At 35.5% G+C, this 21,350-nt stretch overlaps 1 protein-coding gene across 1 annotated transcript in view; it reads right to left on the reverse strand.

The window, feature by feature from the left end:
• Positions 1 to 21,350, reverse strand: part of Naaladl2 (N-acetylated alpha-linked acidic dipeptidase like 2) — a 910,349-nt gene that overhangs the window by 427,503 nt on the left and 461,496 nt on the right. Inside the window, exon 5 of the mRNA XM_042678909.1 lies at positions 20,446 to 20,596. Within this exon, the coding sequence (XP_042534843.1) occupies positions 20,446 to 20,596 (151 nt within the window). The remainder of the gene's footprint in view (positions 1 to 20,445; positions 20,597 to 21,350) is intronic.

Here is a 21,350-nt window from a genome sequence, read left to right on the forward strand (position 1 = left end):
TAGTTCTTTAGACTTCTTACATCTTGAGGAAGAGGAGTCTTCCTTTTGCTTTCTTGTGTTTCACTTAGAATCCCTTGGGTAGAGTTTACTGATTTTGAAGAAAAGTACCCCTGCCAAGTGTAAATATATCATGAAAAAAAAGAAAAAGGTGTGATTGTTTCTTTAGTAAAACAAAAGAGTGTTAACCAGTATTGTGAAGAGTGTGTTGTCTTTAATGACCATTTGGGGCTGTACTATGCCCTAACCTTAAGGTATATTTCCCAGACCTGTTTAACACAGTACTTGGGAGACAGAAAATTGTCCATCTGCTCTAGGTCTCCTCAACAGGGAGGGTGAGATAGGAATGGGTAGTTGTTCCAGTAATGGGGAAGATTCATTAAGGCACGGGATTATATTGCACAGCTTAAAAAATAAATTCTTACTTAGGTTTGTCACCCTGTATAGTATGGCCCAGAAAAGAGTCATATTTCACATGTATCTACTTCACATTTACATGTGTGTTACAGTAGTCTTAATTAAATGAGTTATTTTCATATTTATTACATTCCCGATACTTTACCCTTTACCCTTGCCATGAGAAAAAATATTCAGCATTTCTTTCTTTTATTTGTTATTTATTTCTGAGCTTCAAAAGGGTGTATAATTTATTTACATATTTACTTATTGCTTTGAGTGCTGGTTTTAAGACTTTAACTCAGAACCTGAGTACTATCCTTTCTTTTTGGCTCAAGGCTGAAGCTCTACTACTTTAGCCACGCCTTCATTTTTGGCTTTTTGGTGTTAATTGGGGATAAGAGCCTCAAGACTTTCTTGCCTGGTTTAGCTTTGAACTGCAATTCTCAGATGTCAGCCTCTTCAATAGCTGGGATTACAGGCTTGACCCACTGACAAGTTCGACAAGAAATGTACTCACTACCTTACTTATGTAACTGTATATCACCCCTCTGTACATCACTTTCCAATAAAATAAACATGAACAAGAAACAAAAAATAGACAAATTAAATTTAAACTAAGTTTTCTTTTTCTGTAGTTCTCTGGGAAGAATTATACTACTCAATGCAGTCAGAACATCAAGTAATGAGGTTCCATTTTCTGCTTTTTCTCAGACATAATATTCGCTCTTTTATTCAAGACTGATTTGTTCAAGTATCTAGGTAGAAGTGGTAAGGACTAAAGTTGAAATGCAAGACATCAGTTTGTAGACACAGTATTTAATCATGCATCTGAGGAGTCAAGCATTTTACTTCTTTATCTTTAATATGAACAGTAATGAGAGCATTAATTATCTCCCAGATTCCTAGCATTGGCAGAATTCTAAAACTGTGAATCATTGCTCATAAACAACTGCAGAATTAGGAAACTGGGGGAAAAAAATAAAAGGGCATAAATATTCCGGATCTTTGGACCTTTTCCAAGGGCCCTCAGCCAAGGGAAACTCATAATACCTGTTGCACGACCATTCAGCCCAACCTCCTTTTTGCCCACTAGTTCTATCTTTTGATTAGTGATTGTCGTCGATGTGGGATGCGACTGTCATTATTCGCAACATTGACTCTGAGCTTTCACTTTATTCTCCTCCAGTCTGCTGAACGATGACTTAGAACTGTCTGTTCCCCTCAGCCTGCCAACCGGGGCTGCTCCTGGCCCCTCCGGGGTTCTGCTGTACTGCCAGAGGCTGCACTGGAGGCTGCACTTCATTGCCTCTTTCAAACGCCAGCCCTGCACTCATTATCCCACTTCAACTTGGTGCCACGCCAAAGATGGCTACTCTGCTGCCTGCCTGGTATTCATTCTAGGCAACGTTCTGTGTGCAAACTCCAGATAAGCGTCAAGACTCGCATTCTGACCTCCCTCTTTAAAAAAATAGTAATTTAATTGTAAAAATGATGTACAGATGGGGTTACAGTGATGCGTACATTTCTTGTCAAAACAGTGTTACTCCTCCCTCGTTTTCGCCCACTTTCCCTTTCCCTCTCCAGTTGTAAAGTTCATTTCCAACATAGTGTTTTGTGAGTGTCCCTGTTGCATGGTTTCAGCCTTTGTCTCACCATTTTGTGATTCTCCTTCCTTTCCTCAAATCAGATATATGTATATACAAGACACAGGGTGCCAAGAAAAAAAATCACTGACAACAGGGGATAAAACATAGGGGGAAAAAAAAAACGAAAGAAAAGAAGAACTTCATACAGTACATTAAGTAAACACACACACACACACACACACACACACACACACACACACACACACATCTTGGAGTTCATTTCTCTTAGCATCATTTTATACCATCATATGTACAAGTCATATTGTAAAGTAAACCTGACCCAAGGAAGCTTAAGTTCCAGGGCTTCTCTCATTTGTAATAATTAGTATATGTCTAGGATAGTCCTGGAAGAGGATCACAATAGCTCAATAGTTATGATCACCTCCTTCTTTACTTCATCTGATGTGACAGGATCCCAGACATAAAGGGGGACTGGTTAGCATCATTTAGGGGGTTATCATCATTTATGGGGAGCGCAGGGTAGTCCTACATCTTTGTCTCATTCTAGGAGGTCTCCATACCAGCTCTCCATACCAGCGCAGTTATTCAGTCCTGGTTGGGTTATTTTGCTGTTGGTGATGTTTTGTATTCTTATTTTTTGCCCTCTTAAATTGCCTCTCATTCTATAAACTAGGACCTTTTTATACTTATTGTAATATTCCAATTGTAAATACACCCTGATGTAGCTAGAACACCAAGAACTCCACTTTCCTACTTCCTATAAATATTGCTCTCTTCTGAAGTCACCAAATAGATTTTAATATAGAGCTGGTGTTTTCAGAGGGCTGTAAGTAAAGTTTGGAATCATACACAAATGAAATGTAATAAACATAAAATTGTGTATCAACTATCATTACACTTGAATATATCAAAATCTTCTTATCATTGAGATCTATCTGGCCCATTTCTTTGTTTTTTTCTCTTCAATTTTTAAAATCATCTTTAAGTAGTTTTACAAAGGAGTTGCCATTTACCAAAGCAGTATAGGAATGCAGTGCATCTTGATGAATGTCACCCCTTTCTACATTCTCACCCATCCTCCCTCCCAACCTACTCCTCCCCTTACTCATCTTAATTTTAGGTTATGTATTGACTTTTTTTTTGCCTTTTAACCAAGTAGTTTATGTGTACAATGCATCTCGATCTGTGTCAGCCCTTCAACATCTTCACCCCCACTTCAACCTTTATATTTCCCTTATATTTCTCAATCCTGTGGTATATAAAATAAATTCATGTATTTTCCCCTCTTCCCCCTTCATTCTTCTTCCTCTCTTCCTTTAGCCCCACACTAACCTCTTACAAGTGCCCATTTCCTGATAGTTATTTTGTTGGACTTTGATTTGTGTTTTTTAAGACTCTCCACAGAGAGTTTAAAAAGTATAGCTCTTTTCTGTTCTTAGCTTCAGTCACCCTTTCTCATTACTTCCTGGGGAATGACAGGTTAGTCTTCCCTCACACAACCACACTGTTGCCATAAGAACTAAACTGTGTGCCAGGACATCCAAGATTAGAGTAGGAGTGCAAGTTCTGAGTACTTGTCTCATCAGACCTGGCCGTGGGGTAGGTGCTAGTTTCTTCTCGGTAATACTGATTTGCTTGGTGAGTATCAAATCATAAGCCAGAGCAGGACAGTTAATAGTGAACAGTTAATGTCCTAATAAGGAACAGATACTCACAAACTACCCTAATGGTGAACTTAAAATTTTGTTATCTTAGAGGCATGCTAAACATCTTACTTCTTTCCTTTCACTTTTTATAATAATAAAGTCAAAGAAGCTGCTATTAAGGTTTCTTCTTATATGAGTTTTCTAGGGAGATGACAGAAATGATCACAGAGGACATGGCATGAACAGCAAAAAGTTGTATCCTCACAGTTGCAAAAAGTTATAAGTCCAAGATCAAAGTAAAAGGAAAATCTCTAATAGTATACTTCCTTAGAAAGGCAAAAGTAAAGTTCAGCAATATAAAGCACCAGGATTCAGATACTCAAAAGGAATGGGGTGGAATCAAGAAAAAAGGGTCAGAAGAGTAGGAGAGGGTTGGGTGAGACTATTGAAAAGGGTGACATTGATCAAGGTATATTATAGTCATAAACTGCTTTGTTGAATGTCAACTACTACAGGTAATAATATAAAACAATTAAAATACATCTGTAAGCACAAAAAGAAAATTCCATTCTAACACAATAAAAAAATAAATCTAGTACTGGTAAGGTTGGTTTCTTCTAAGCCCTCTCTCTTTGGCTTCCAGGTGCCCATAGTTTCCCTGTGACTTACATGGTCTTTTCTCTGTGTGTGTCCTAATCTCTTCTTATAAGGGCAACAATTGTATTAGACTAGGGCTCATTCCAGTGCCCTCATTGCAATTTAATTATCTCTATTGCCAAATATAAATGCATTCTGCGGTACCAGGGGTCAGTATTTCAGCATGAGAGTTTTAGGGAAATGAATTTCTTCCAAGATCACCTCTGCTGAATATCACCTAGATTACACAGTCACATATTTAGTAAATCTTAGACTCAATCTAACTACGATCATCATATCATCATACCACCTGCAAAATGCTTGTTATTCATTGTGATTACTCTTAGAAAACTTTTACCTTATAAACTGTTCTGGTTGGTCTATATAATATTATGTTATTTGACTTTTAATACTGGTTGCTTGGATTGGTTCAGTTGATTTTATGTGGCAAAGCCTTTTCCGGTGCCCGGGACATCACTGTGGAAAAGGTTTCTCCATACAAATATTCAGGTTGACATTTATGAAGAATTCCAACCTCTCTTGGAATATTGAAATGAATGAGCTTTTCAAAGATGCCATGGTTACAACTTAAGTGTGTTTGTAGAACAAGTGGAAAAATTTCAATAAGGTGTATTCTAATAATACACCTTCTAATACACATTCTAATAATAATTGCCTATGTTATCTGTTAGGCTGAATAGTTGAAACTGTACATATCTGTATTATATTTTAAAAAACTGTCACTTTTTCCCCAGGATAAAATTATATATTCTATTCTATGACTGGAATTGAAAAATCACCCCAGGGAATGGGTAGAGATGGCTGCATAAGAGTTTTGTTAAGATTTGTATTTAAAAATAAAAAGCAGATTTTTTAAAACGTGGTTACCAATGGACTGGAACAGAGCATGCTGAGTAAAAGATTAGTTCAAATACACAGATTTTCCAGACTTTACATTATTCCCCAAATTCAATTACAAATCTAATTGCAACTTTAATTCTTAATAATCACTTGGAGCTGCCTTTTGTTTGCTTGTTGATTTTGGTTTGATTTGGACTCTTTTGCTTCCTGCTGTCTCATAAAGAGTGTCTCCAGGAGGTGTCAGTTTTGCTATCACTATGCCACCATTCCTACTTTCCACACTGCTTTTAACATAACTTCTTATATAACATACTACAAAATGTACAATCTTAGTTGCAGAATGTACATTTTTTGTACAGACATAAAACTACAGAATTTGTGGCTAGAGCATGGCAGCAAACCCAGGGTATAATTAATTACAGAATAATAATCCATTCAATGACTTGTCTAAAAAAATTAATACCATGGTCAAATATATTTGAGAGATCTTTCAGAATATATACAAAATTCATTGTATACAAAACTTACCACAGCCATAAAAAGTCTAAAATTTCCATTGCAAATAAATTTGTATAACCCACTTTGGCTTTCATCTTTCTTAGAATTTTTAATGAGTATACACTTGGTAATATTATCAAGTCACAGGTTCCAGGGAATTGCGGAGCATGGGAGGGAGAAAGAAGAAAAGGTTCCGGCTCTCATAAATCTAACAGAAGGGAATAGGTGTGCAATCATCACACAGGGTGTGGACATGCTGTATAAACTGCTATGTTTGTGAATGTGAAGATGACCTTAGTTCTTCTTCCTTGGGTGTCTGGAAAAGGGCAGTTCATGTGTTACAGTTGCCTGCAGACAGAGCTAATTTCACATGCAAAAGACCTAATAATTTATTGCAAAATTAATATATGATCATATATATATATATATCAGAAGCCTAAGGCTTAGATGATTTTCCTTCAAAAATATAGTATTCCAAAGATTTAATTTTTCAACTATCTCTGAGAAATTTAGGACTGAATGGCTGTTGAGAGTCAAAACAAAAGTAGACCACATTTTTATTTTCTCATCTAGGATATATCTCTCAAATAAAATTGTATAGGGCTAAAATTTACAATGCCAGCAGTTTGAAGCAAATGTAATAACACTTTAAAGTAGCATTACGAGATTTATTTTCACGTACTTAAAATTCAATACCTCTTCAGAGAATTCTGGAATTGGAAAATGTTTACTTTAGGAACACTCAACTATGTGTTGGTTCAACACTAAACCATGAATTCATGAAGCATACTTAACATGTGGCTCTTAGAATCTGCTTTGTAAATTCAGTTTTCACATAATACAAGTGGTAAAAAAAAAACACACACACACACACAACAGTCCTTGGTTATGAAGATTGTGTACAAAAATGGCCTTACAGAAATATAAAACATAGATAACCATCACATTCTACATAAAGTCACAATTTTAGAGATCTACTTCCACCTGCTTTTCACTCCAATAAAATGTCTCTTCATGAAAAGAATCCTCAGTAGAAGTGGCATTGTTATCTAAGCTTTTGGAATTTAGCTAGAAGATTGGATTTTAAATTTTACTTGGTTTTAATTAATTTAAATTCAGGGCAACACATTGCTTGTGGCTATCATACTGCCCAACACCAGTCTGTCTCGCCTTTCTAACACATAAGCAGAGATGGAGTTAATGTTTCTGTGGTCAACATAGTAATGTCCTCTTCAGATGCTATCTGGTGATGTGTCATCTAACCAGGGAGATTGCCATGGTTTCTGTGATGTTTAGTGGCACAGATCCTCTAGATTTTAAAATTTTCAGTGTTGGTTTTAAGTATAGAAAATTACATCACTCAATATGATGTCATGCTTGGAGATGCTTATCTTCAATGCCTAGTTGCAAAAGGGACAACAAGACTTGGCCATGATGGGGGCATGTGGCTCATGCCTGTAATTCAAGTTATTCAAGAGGCTGAGATCTGAGGATGGCAATTCAAAGCCAGCCTGAGAAGGAAATTCCATGAAATGGTCATCTCCAATTAACCCCCAGAAAACCTGAAAGTGGTTCTGTAGCTCAGTGACTGCTAGCCTTGAATGAAAAAGCTCAGTGAGAGTGCCCAGGCCCTGAGCTCAAGCCCCACAATTAAAAAAAATAAAAGAAGACTTGGCCTTATAATGGGAGGAATATTGGCTCATGTATGTAACCTTAGCCACTGAAAAGCTTTCAATCTGGAAGATCATGGTTCAATATCAGCCTAGGCATAATTCCACTGGACTCCAAGACCAAAATATAACTAACAATAACAAACAAAAGAGGTTATAGAAGTGTAACTCCTTCAGTAGAATGACAATCTTGCCAGTGAGAGGAGTTGAGTTCAAATTCCATTCCAGTGACATATAAAAGTATTAATATTAATAATGGGCTGGGAAGGTGGCTCAGTGGTAGAGTGCTTGCATGAAGCCCTGGGTTCGATTCCTCAGCACCACATAAGCAGAAAGTAGCCGGAAGTGACTCTGTGGTTCAAGTGGGGTAGGGCCTAGCCTGGAGCTGAAGAGCTGAGGGACAGTGCCCAGGCCCAGAGTTCAGGCCCCACCACCACCACCAACAACAAAAAAGTATTAATAAAAAGGACTGGGCATTTGGCCCACTAATGGTCCTATCTGTTAGATCACAAATTCACTTGTGTTTGGATCACTTTTCTTCTTCCTCATCGAGCAAAGTAAGTTCCTAAACGAGAACAATGTCCTCTGTTTCCTGAGAATGTTAAGGTCCAATAGAAGTCCTATAAACCAAATCCATGCTCACTACTTGCACCTGGAGATGTCAGCCAAGTTTACTTTCTAAAAAAACAAAACAAAACAAAACTTGTGTCTCTTTAGAATACGAAGCATGGAAAAAAATTAGAGATGACAATTTATTGTGCTTGACAGTTTATACAAATTAAATGGTCACAATAGAAAATACACATGTATTATTTTATTTAAAAAGGAAACAGATGAGATACATACAATTAAGGGAAAGGGAAGACTTATCAACTTTACACATTCTTTGGCAGGAACTGAAACTATCAGTATCTGTGTACATACACAGAGTACTGTATTTGTACTATCTATTCAATTCTGGGGCATTGCACTCTTGCTTGTGTTTTGGCTCAACCTGGCACTATACTACATGAGTCATACCTCCACTTCCAGCAAGTTTCTGATTACTTGGAAAGAAGAATATCAGTGATTTCTCTTTTTAGGCTAACTTTGAACTGTGACTCCTATGTCTCGGCCTCCTGAGTAGTTACTATTATTACAAATGTGACACACCAGTGCTTAGTTTTACAAATTTCTGTCTTCCAGTATCTATTTCCCAGACCTCTTCCCTAGCTTTGTCAACTGAAAGGACTTAAACAGTGATAGTTCAGCACTGGTCGATAGACTCATTAGTTATATAATCATTTCTAAATAACTTTCTCAACTGAAATATTACTAATTCTTTTCTATTTACAAATGAAAAGAATTAGTAATATTTAAAGTAATAAATTGTTCTTGATATAAAACAGAACAAAGATAAGTGCACAAACAGAGGAAACAAATGTTTTACTTACAGTACTCTGATCTCTAATAATATTTAAAAAGTACTGGGTTTAGGACGAATGACTTAGGCAAGAATCATTAATGATTGCTAAAACTAGTGGGTAAAGTTTGGAAAAATAGAATACTTATACAGTCTCAAGCAATAGCTTCACATATTATTTATGAAATGGAGAGGAAATAAACTATTGTTGAAACCTGTCACATGCCATGTTAAATAACTAAATATTAGCAGTGTCAGGACTGACATCTCCTGATACAATGACTTGAGAAGAATAAAATATAACTATGAAATGCTTCTGCTAAAGAAAAATATGTAATCTGAATTAATTAGAGAGAATCACCAAATAAACCTGAATTGGGAGATATTTCACCAAGAAAATGACATGTACTCTTAAAAAAATGTCGTCATAAAACCCAATTCTGGATCAAGGAACTGATTCAGATTACAGAATATCAAGATCCCAATGAAACAGCTGTGCTCACAGAATGCATCTGGACTGGGAGTAAAAGCACCTGTAAAATTCATTTTTACAACTAATGAAATTTGTACACTACGACGAAAACCTATTTTTGTATTAGTATTAAGTTTCCTGACACCTATGGCTTTATTGTAACATTATCTGTGACTCTATCTGTCCTTATGGACTATAGACTAAAATTTTCAGAAAGAAAGAGGAAAGATAGCTACCACTCAGTGTCAAACAATGCATACACGTGTACATTAAATGGTACTTGAATATTTTGTATACAGTTAAGAACAAATTTACTCAGATTTGAACTCAGGATCTCATGGTTCCACTCCCTTTTGATCCATGAGCTCACCTCAGCATATGTATTCTTTTTTCTTTCTTTCTTTCTTTTTTTTTTTTTGTCAGTTGTGTGACCTGAACTCTGGTCCTGGGCACTGTCCCTCAGCTCTTCAGCTCAAGGCTAACACTCTACTACTTGTGCCATAGCACCAATTCCAACTTTTTCTGCTTATGTGATGCTGAGGAATTGAAATCAGGGCCTCATGCAGGCAAAGCAAGCACTCTACAACTGAGCCACCTTCCCAGAGGACAAATTGTAATGCTGATGGAGCAAACACAAACAACTGATGAATCTGGGTAAATGCTATGAGAAAGCTTAACACTACTCTTGCAATTTGTCTTCACACTTACATCAAAATTTCAAATAAAGGGGTCCAAATAGGGAAAGATGAAGTAAAACTCTCCCTTTTTGCAGATGACATAAATATGCATTGAAAGAACCCCATTGACTCCACAACCAAGTTACTCGAGCAGATACAAAATTTTGGCAATGCAGCAGGGTATAAAATTAACCTTCAAAAATCAATGGCTTTTCTGTATATTAATAACTAGAAGAGCAAGGCTGAAATCAGGAAAGCAACTCTTTGTAATAGCCCCACAAAAATTAAAATACCAAGGAGTTAACTTAACTAAATAAGTGAAGGACCTCTATAAAAAAAACTTTAAAATCCTGAAAAAGGAAATTAAAGTAGAACTTAGGAAGTGGAAAATCCTCCCATGCTCCTGGAGTGGAAGGATCAACATTGTGAAAATGGCAATACTTCCCAAGGCTATCTACAAATTCAATATGATACCTATCATTATTCCAACCTCATTCTTCAAGGAAGTAGAAGAAGCAATCCAAATATTTATATGGAATAATAAAAGATCCCAAATAGCAAAAACAATCCTTAGCAGAAAGAACAGGAAGGAATACCAATACCAAATTTCAAGTTCTACTACAAAGCCATAGTAATCAAAACAGCTTGGTACTGGCACAAGAACAGACCTCAGGACCAATGGAATAGAACTGAAGATTCAGAAATTAACCCACAGACCTATAGCCACCTAATCGATAAGGGAGCTAAAAAATAGAATGGAAGAAAGACAGCATCTTCAGTAAATGGTGCTGGCAAAATTGGTTAAACACCTGTAGAAAACTAAAGCTAGATCCTTATATAACACCCTGCACCAGAATCGACTCCAAATGGATCAAAGACCTCAGAATCAAAGCAGACACCCTGAAAATATTACAGCATGGAATAGGAGAAACCCTAGGTCTCCTTGGCACAGACAAAAATTTTCTTAATAAAGACTCAGACACACAACAAATCAAAGAAAAGTTGGACAAATGGGATTGCATGAAACTGCAAAGCTTCTACTGCAAAGCTTCTGCATGGCAAAGGACATAGCTAGCAAGATCAATAGAAAGCACACAGATTGGGAGAAGATCTTCACTAGCCATAAAACAGACAAGGGTCTCATATCAAAGATATACTTAGAACTCAAAAAATCAAATCCCCCAACAACAAAGCCACAAAGGAACAACCACCTGATTAATATGTGGACTAAAGACTTAAAGACAGACTTCTCTGAAGAGGAAATAAAAATGGTCAATAGACACATAAGAACTGTTCAACTTCTCTGGCCATAAAAGAAATGCAAATCAAAATAACATTGAGATTCCACCTCATCCCAGTTAGAATGGCTATTATCAAGAAATCTAATAACAACAGATACTGGAGGGGATGTGACCAAAAGGGAACCCTACTTCCTTGTTGGTGGGAAAGTAAACTTGTTCAACCACTTTGGACAACAGTATGGAATTTCCTCAAAAGACTCAACATAGAGCTCCCCTATGACCCAATAATTCTACTTTTGGCCATTTACTCAAAGGATCACAAACTAGCCCATACTAAAGCTATTAGCATAACTATGTTTATCACAGCATTATTCACTATAGCTAAGATATGGAACCAACTCAGATGCCCCTCAATAGATGAATGGATCAAGAAAATGTGATGTGTGTGTGTGTGTGTGTGTGTGTGTGTGTGTGTGTGTGTGTGTGAATTCTATGCCTCCATCAGAAAGGATAATATGATCCCATTTGTTAGGAAATGGAAAGACTTGGAAAACACATTAAGTATAGTAAGCCAGTCCCAAAGAAACATAGGTCCCATGGTTTTCCTCATTTGTAATAACTAGTATATATCTAGGAAAATCTTACCAAACAAGCAGAAAAGCTCAAAAGCTATGCACATATGACCGCATGAGATTATGCTAAGTGAAATGAAAAATCACATAGTACATTATAAGTACATTTTAAATGTACTTATAATGTACTATGTGATTTTTTTGTTTCTTTCATATGTTCTTACCCCATGGTCTAACCCCTGTTGTCACTGTATTTGATTCTGGTGCCCTGTACCTTGCATATACATCTTTCTAATTTGGGGAGGGAAAGGGAAATAACAAAACGCTGCAACAAGGATACAGGTTGACCCATTGTAACCATGAGATGTACAAGACACTATGTTGAAAATGACCTTTACAATTTAGAGGAGTGAAGAAAGCATTGGGGAGGTAGGGAGGGAAGGGATGGTAGGGAAAAACGAAGGATGCGGTAACAATGAGCAATAGGAAATATACTCATTACCTTACTCATGTAACTATAAACCCTCTGTATGGGAACATTACAATAAAAATATATGAAAAATTCAAAATTGCAAAAATTAAACTAAAAAATGCAAATCTACCAGTATTGTTGAGAAATACAAGGAGATCCAGTCTACATTCTTTTGTGACTCTTCTCTCTGTGTCTGTTTCTCTACATATACATACTCACATACATATTATAATATAATGTATATATAATATATACATATCTAATTATGTTACATATATATTATTTATGTGTTATATATTTATATACTGTATGTATTTTAAATAAAACACAGTACATACATTATATTGAATGGTCGATACAAATAATATTATGGTTTAGCATTGTTCTAATTATACAAACTGAAATGATTTTATGCAAATTTTTGGGAAAAATTCAGAAGACCTGATTGTTAATGAAATGCAATAATACGAGTTGTTACTAACTTGAGGGCTTACAAGGGGATTGCTATTGTCTTTATGTTGTTTTTACCATTTGATTAGTGAATATAAGAAAACATATGGAATTTTGTCATTTTATACCTGCATATTAGTCATGCCTGTAATATTTTCTGTAGGATTTTTAAGCTTATCAAGAGAAAAATCCCACATTACAGATAACAAGCCCTGAATATTGTAGATTTGGACACATGAAAGTTGCGTGGGAAGATGAAATATGTTGATCGACAGACTTTTTCATTCCTCAAGTCTATTCCTATTCTTAGATTATTTTATGGATATTACCTCATTTATTGCCCAGATCCATGAATTGTACTCATTATTAAAGAACATTATGAATCTTTGAGAAAGATAACTGCATTTTCGAACAATAAGTATAACTAGAGAAATGACAGATTTTAAATTTATTCCAACAAAATATCCTACATAATTTCATAGATGAACAAACTCACTTTTTGTTAATATTGTTCCTTATCTTTTTAATTAATTAATTGTTCTATTTATTCACTTTATAAAGTGTGGCTACTGTTTGTGATAGACGTGCTCTCAGATTATGGTAACTACAAATAGTTCAATCAAATTTTTGATGCTATAATTCATCCAGTTTATAGGTTTAGGTTTTTCTATCTGTTTTGTATATTTTTCTTTGAATGCTGCCCCCCAGCATATTTTGAATGTAAAACTAAATCTTAACTTCTTCAGCATTAAATTTAAATTGTTGATTTGATATCAGATCACATTGTCTCCGTTATTTTCTTACCTCCCTTATTTAACTTCTATGATAAAGACAAAATCATATTAATAGAATATGGCTAGACCACAAGTTAGACAACTCAGGATTCATTGGTAAATATTCATTGGTAAGCAGATGATTTTTATTATTCTCACAATTCACTACATATTTATGTAGAACTCTGATTCTTCAACTTAGTAAAATCTCTATTATTGACCACTTGTTTAAAGTAAAGATTTCCCAGCACAACAATAAAGAATATTTTGAATGACAAATGTATTAGGGAACATACTGATCTCTTAAGAACAATAACCACTCAAAATTGTTCTCCATAGGCTATAATCTTAGATATTTCAACGATCAACAGGAAGTTTTCTTGCAGAGGAAGATGTTTTAACAAAATTAGCTTTGAACTTATATAATTCATATTTTTCATACTTGATACTTGAATTTATGAAAATTTTTGGTGCTTAATAATCCTCTTTAAGGTTTCTAAGAGTCAAGTGGAAATATATATTTCATGCACATCTAAGGTTTTAGAACACATGCCAAGAAACACAAGTCAGAGAGAGTGAAATGGAAAGAATGCAGGCACATTTTATTTTTCCCAACGAAGTGTCAAGGCATTTCATGCTGTGAATATCTAACACATTGCTTTGACAACTAGACACATATTTATATTTTCTGCTGTTCTAGTCAGGGCATAGTTCAACATTGTCTCAGTTGATTTAGTACCAACTCAAGTCAGTCTTTAGACATTTGTCCTGGTAACTGGACCAGGAACACCTGGTGAAGACTTGTCACAAATTACAGTGATGCTCTTTATTCTTTGAATGGTTTTGGTTGGCAGGGGTAATATGGAACGAGAAGTAGATAAACAACACACAGATCCACTGAATTGTAACACTGGGAATATTAAATAAACTGTGTTGTTTGATACACTTCACTAGAGTAAAACCACTGAGAAGTCATTCTTCTGCAGAATTTCAACCAAAGGATAAAAAAGATTCATAAGAGCACAGAATGGTTCATAGACACAAAGCTTCAAATCTATATGGATTTCAGTAAATAAAGTATAAGGACATTTCAACACCAAATCAAATTGAAAGAAATAGCTTTGATTTTGATTTATTTGCCAGGCAGTTACTTGCTGGTCTCACTAAAATTAACTCATATAACAATAAATATAAATATATAATATTTAATAAATATATAATATATAATAAGTATAACTCATATAACTCTATAATTAAATCATATAACAAATACTATAACCAGCATAAAATTTGTAAAATAAATGAAGAATTGTTTTCTATTACATATTTTAGCCCTACCAAAAGGACTATTCATTAAAGATAGTTCTCATTTCTCTTTCTCATTCTCTTATTTTTATATTTATACCACAACTCTCTAGCTTTCTTTGTGGTTTTAACATATGTAGCTAACGAATGATTTTAGAGAATATACAACTCCTTCTAGAAGTTACTGAAGGTGTTATAGTTATGGTTTTACTGTAACTCACACACCATTTATTTGAGTGTCTGGCTAAGCTATTCAGTGTTTATCTGCTTTAAGTTTGAGGATATACTTTTGCTATAGAAACACTTAAAACACATACACATATATACATACAGGTTTGTATGCATGTATATGCAATGTTGAAACATACATTGATATAGTTGAAACAGCAAAAGAAACTGAAGACATCCTCACAAAGGTGGTCATCAAAGCTGTGTGCCTCCCATCTCCCTCACAGTCCATCAGACTTAGACTCTGGAAAGGCACAGGAGGGATTCTCTACAACAAAGTTTATTAAATCAAAACATCTACTCACAATTGGCGGACCATGAAAGGCTAAACCCATTGTTTTCCACATTGTCATTTACAAATACTTTTCTTTATTGACACCTGCCACCTTTGACATACTCTGCAGGGATTTCCACCCACCTCTGTATATTCTGCATGAGGTTGTCCACTTTTTCTTCTTGTTACTCTGTCTCCTGCAGCCTATTTTGAATCATCCCCCTCTCACACAGTGCAAAACTTGATTCACTACCAAGTTGTGTGGTTCTTTCTTGCTCTACATAGTTACAATAAGATGGTTTTTGTCAGTTACTGGGCTTGAACTCAGGGGCTGGGCACTGTCCTTGAGGTTTTTTTCTTGCTCAACACTAGCACTCTACCACTTTGAATCAAGGCTCCACTTCCAATTTTCTAGTGGTTAGTGGCAGTTGGCTTCCAACTGCGATCCTCAGAGCTCAATCTCCTGAGTAGCTAGGATTACAGGCATGAGCCGCCAGTGTACAGCTAGAAGGATTTTTTTTTTGTATATTTGGGAAGTATCAAGGGATTAAGAAAATACATTAACGTGTCTGATGAACATAAAAGATTGTTTTAGTTAAAAAAATTTCATATTATTTAATGTACATATCTGAATGGAATCAAGAAATTTGGGTGGGGTGAAGATATGGGTAAAGGAGGGAAATGGTGGTATTGTCAAAATGCATTGTACCCAGAGCTGAAACGTTGATTTGACTCCAACTACTTAATGATAATAAAGCTTTACATATATATAGAATATCTCAAGGCATTCTTTTCTGAATTATGAGAAGATGTGTAATTTAGCTACTATTTACTCTCTGCTCTAATTCCATACTAACAAATAATTATAAGGGTATGTAACAAGATGGGATATCATGTGGAGTTTCCTTAAGACAGCACAATCCACTTGCATTATATTCTGTGGAAATGAACACTGATATTCTCTTTTATACAATTTATTTAATTTTTATTATCTCTAAATAGTTATACAAAGGAGTTTCAATTAAGAATGCCAACTTATGAGTACAATGCACCTTGAATAGATAGAAATATTTGGTTATGCTCTCTAGCAATAAACAACTGATACTGACACTGAATAAATATTCCATAAGACACATTTTGAGCTTAAACAGTGACAGCATGCACACTATGTTTGAAGTGTTTTATTTCCAAGTTTTAGCTTGAATCTTTTGTATCATGAGAAAAGTCAGTCTTGATAATCTAAGGTTTATTATGGTCAGTGAGTAATTGGACTCAAAACTCTTTGAAGTGGTATATAAACACAATGGAATTCTATGCCTCCATCAGAAAGAATGGCATTGCCCCATTTGTTAGGAAATGGAAAAACTTGGAAAAAATTATATTAATTGAAGTAAGCCAGGCCCAAAGAAACATAGGTCCCATAGTTTCCCTTATTTGCAATAACTAGTATATGTCTGAGACAAGTGAAAAGGTCAGATAAGTTGATGTTAGGTGAAATGAACCCTAAGATAAGTATTAAAAAGTTTTTTTTCTTTCTTGTGATTATTTCTAACATATTTATAAGATGATTTCTTTGTTGTTTTGTATGTCCATCCCCCACGGTATGCTTTCATTGTATTTGATGTTGGTTTAATTTGTGGAGGGGAAGGGAAAAAACAAATTGTTCAAACAGGGATACAGGTGACCCATTGCAACAATGAGATGTACAAGTCGTTATGTCAAAAAACGAACTTTACAATATTGTGGAGGGAGAGATGGGAAGGGATGGGAAGGGGAAACAAAGGAGGGGGAAACAATACTTGATAAGAAATGTACTCATTACCTTGCTCATGTAATTGTAGCCCCTCTGTACGGTATTTTTACAATAAAAAATAAATAAAAAAAAACTCTGAAGTGATGAGACATTCTTAGCTAAGTAAGCATGGGGATACAAGAAGTATCCATTTGTCATTTATGGTGCAAATGTTTAATGGATGCATCTTTTACATAGAAAATAGTAAATGGTAGTGTGAAATGTAAGATAATGTACAGAGAAAACAAAAATGTTAGTATTTTAATAGACTGAACAATCTAAGTGGATCAAATAGACTAGACATTACACCATTTTATTTACTTTGTTTATAGTGAAAACCAAATGATCCGGTTTAAAAATAACCCTTGGGAGCTTTATTTGTTCTAATCATCTTCATTAGAACTTTGTTTCTCTAAAATTAATTACAGAAATAGAGTTCTTAATATTGTAAAACAAAATAGTTTTAAATTAAGTTCATCTAATAATTTAACTGACAGTATTGGAGTATATGAAGTCAGCTAATTGGTTGACGTTAAAGAAACCATTATTTATTTTTTATTTATAATCCACACTATTCATTCTTGTTTATTCCTACCTCTAAGGTAAAATATCTATGAAGTAGGGCTGGGATGGTGGCTCAGTGGTAGAGTACTTGCCTTGCATGCACAAGGCCCTGGGTTCAATTCCTCAGCACCACATAAACAAAAAGAAAAAAGCTGGAAGTGGCGCTGTGGCTCAAGTGGCAGAGGGCTAGCCTTGAGCTGAAGAGCTGAGGGACAGAGCCCAGGCTTGGAGTTCAGGCCCCACAACTGGACCCCAAAAAAAATCTATGAAGTATTGTGTTATATTTTTTAAAGATTAATAAAACCATAAGATATAAAGATATTGAGAATATTTCAGAGAATATTGAGAATATTTGAATGAATCAAAGCCAGCAATATAAATCATGATAGTTAGTCAGAACTTCTTCTATTCTAGGCTAAAAAATAGAACGAATTTTAGTTTTGCCATTTCTTTCTACTATATAAAACTACATGTGTAAGTAGGAAGATTTCACTCTATTAACATTATATTTTTAATGTATGTTTTCATGTGAGATCTATAGAAGAGAATTGAGGTACATAGTAGATAGTACCATTTACTTCACTGGTATTCAATCATTAGAATTAAGAACCCCATCTAGTAATTTTTACATAATTTTTTGCATAGTCGTTCACTGTTGTTTATGTAGCCAATGTGATTACTCAATATTTTAGAAGTATTTCTTTACACATTCTAAATAAATAAGAGAAATAGAAAAACACCAATTGGCAATACCACATTAATAGTTGCAACAGACAGGAGCTATTGATAATTCTTCATATTCCTGGGATAAAGTATGAGGAGAAATAGGATGTTCACAGTCTCATAGCATCTCCTAGGAGATACTTACTATTCCAAATAAAAACAACACAGCAAGAAACCCAACCAATATCACAGTAATAGAAGGAATAAAGATAAGCATCATGAGGTGAGACATGCAAAATCTGTGGACCTATTGATATGCTATCAGTAGATTATAAGATTTCTCCTACTGCTCCTCACTCTATTCATTAGAAAGTGTCAGACATGCTCAATTGAGGGACCTTCTACAAAACATGCTAGCGTTCAGATGTGAGATGTGCGGAAGGAAGAATAAATGGGGAAGAGAGAAGAGAAGGGAAGGGAAAAGGAGGGGAAAGGGGAAGAGAGGAATGAAGCTTCGGCAGAGGTTCGGAAAAGACTAGTAGCAAACTGGGGAGCTTTGAATAAAATCTATAAATCTTTTATTACATTGATTGTGTGAATTTGATGATTTTAACATTCTTATTACAGGAGAATGGAAGATAGGTACCAAGAGTCTATATATACCACATTTGTGAATTTTAAAAGAAAAAGAAAAAAAATCATCTTAAGAGTCCTTAAGACTTTGCTAAAATTTTGCTGACTATGACTGAATTCTGCTTTTATAAAATAATCTGGGCCAAAAAATTTATTAAGAGTAAATATTGTCAACTAGACAACTTACCAAAATAGGTAGATATAGTCTACTTTGGGCAACTTGATACAGACAGCTGCCAAGTGTAGCCTACTGAATCAGAGTAATTATAGCACATTACAATAAGATAAATGAATGAGAAGCTAGACTACTATTTACAATGATATCTAGAAATTGTATGTAGACAACTAATAATCTTTAATTCAAATTTGAAAGACAGATAAAAGGCCCACAAAGTACAGTGAGTTCCTAAAAATAAATGCTTGTGTGGATTATAATAGACAAAGCAGTAAAGCACAAACTGTAAGTAATTACATTAAAAAACCTTCTTAATCTGATTCAGTGTACTATCCCCTTGGAGAAAGTTACTAATTGATTGGTAATGCTAGTACAAATAGAGAAAAGACAGCTGGATTTAAGAAAGATTAATAACATTTTTTATAATATTTGGGGGAAAGAAGGAAAAACACTCACAGAACATATGGACAATTTTATTTTGATAAGTTTAATTACTAATTAAATTGTCATGGTCAATAAGTATCACCCTGGATAAAACGTGTAAAGAGGCAAGCTGGGAAGGTGGCTCAGTGGTAAAGTACTTGCCTTGTATGCACCATATAAGCAGAAAAGGCCAGAAGTGGTGCTGCGGCTCAAGTGGTAAAGCCCTAGCCTTGAGCTGAAAAGCTGAGGGACAGTGCCTAGGCCCAGAGTTAAGGCCCCCGACTGACAAAAAAAAAAGTATAAAGAGGGCTGGGAAGGTAGCTAAGTGGTAGAGCTCTTGCCTTGCATGCATAAGGCCCTAGGTTGGATTCCTCAGCACCACATAAGCAGAAAAAGCTGGAAGTGGTGCTGTGGCTCAAGTGGTCGAGTGCTAGCCTTGAGCTGAAGAGCTGATGGACAGTGCCCAGGCCCAGAGTTCAGGCCCCACGACTGACAAAAAAAAAAAAAAAAGAAAGAAAAGAAAAAGGGCATTTTCCTCAGCCGAATTAAATGTACAGGGTATTTGTCAGTCATACAGTCTTTGGACAGAAACTCAATGGTGCAGAGAGCTGCTCCAAAATCAGTCCTCTTCTCTTGGCCACAGAATCCTGACTACCATGAAACAAAACAGCTTACTGAGAAAAAGGATATGTGATACTAAGATTGTGGTCAGATGCTGCCAGAAACAGGAGGAACCAATAAGGCTCCTTCTCTTGGGGGAGACTTCTCTAGCATCTCCTTTGACAGCTTCTCTAGCCTTAGAAATGGCTGACATAGACTGTATATAGAGTTATTACAGCTGACTTAAGGCACTTTCGACATTTCACATATATATATTTGTTCATCTGTGCAATAAGATATTTGCTGTCTCTTTAAAAATGTGGAGTTGTGCAAATTTTGATTTTGTTATTTCTTGGTTAATTTAGCTAGCATCAACTTATGAATCACAGCCCAAAAAGTCCAAGAACAAACTCACCGATGCTCGGGTAACCAGGTGTGGAAGGATCTCCTCCAGGGTTCAGGGTCACCATGAAAGTGTCATGGTTAAGATTTTCAGTCTTTGGTAAATCACAAGGATCAATATATAGAAGAACACCTCCAAATCCAGCCTTTTCCAACAAGGAAATCTAAAAGGGAAATAAACTATTAAAACTATTATCATATACATTGCAAGTTCAGGTATTACCACTCACAAATGTGGTTTAAATAGGATGATTCTTGTTTATTATTGTTATTAAGAAGACAATTATCCCATGCAAAGATTTTTTTTATTACTTATCTCTGCCCTTCCCTCCTGTAGGTTCTATGATATGTATAATAGTTAGTCAGCATTCTCACATTGTTTATGTGAAATATCACTCGCTAGCTCATGGAATTTCTCATCATTTCTTTTGTAATTGTCCAAGTAGATTTAGACTTTCTACTTCCATGAAATTGAGAGAGCATCAAAAATATGCAAGGCCCTACAGTAAAAACAGTGGTTCTGATCATCTCCCTGCCTTTCCCTAAAGCAGGAATCACAGCAGCATTGTGATACATTTCCTCCAGGGCTAAGCCTGTCAAGTTAGTTACTAAAATGAAGAAACCATTTCCTATTGTTTGGCAAACAGTCAATGTTCTGAACCTTCCAGATGTCCTAGCATATCAGTCATCATATTCTCTACCATGGATGCTCTGCCAGACCTGACAGCCAGGTTAATAAGGGATTGTCTCATAACCCCAGGAGGAGCCTAGGGATCAGCTTCCATCTATCTTGTCCTTAAACGTTTAGAAATAGTGCTGGGAAGGTGGCTCAGTGGTAGAGTGCTTGCCTCTCATGCATGAGGCCCTGGGTTTGATTCCTCATCACCACATACACAGAGAAAGCCAGAAGTGGGAGCT

Source organism: Dipodomys spectabilis, unplaced genomic scaffold, assembly GCF_019054845.1.
Source record: "Dipodomys spectabilis isolate Male_0828 unplaced genomic scaffold, ASM1905484v1 ptg000050l, whole genome shotgun sequence".
Lineage (NCBI taxonomy): Eukaryota > Metazoa > Chordata > Mammalia > Rodentia > Heteromyidae > Dipodomys > Dipodomys spectabilis.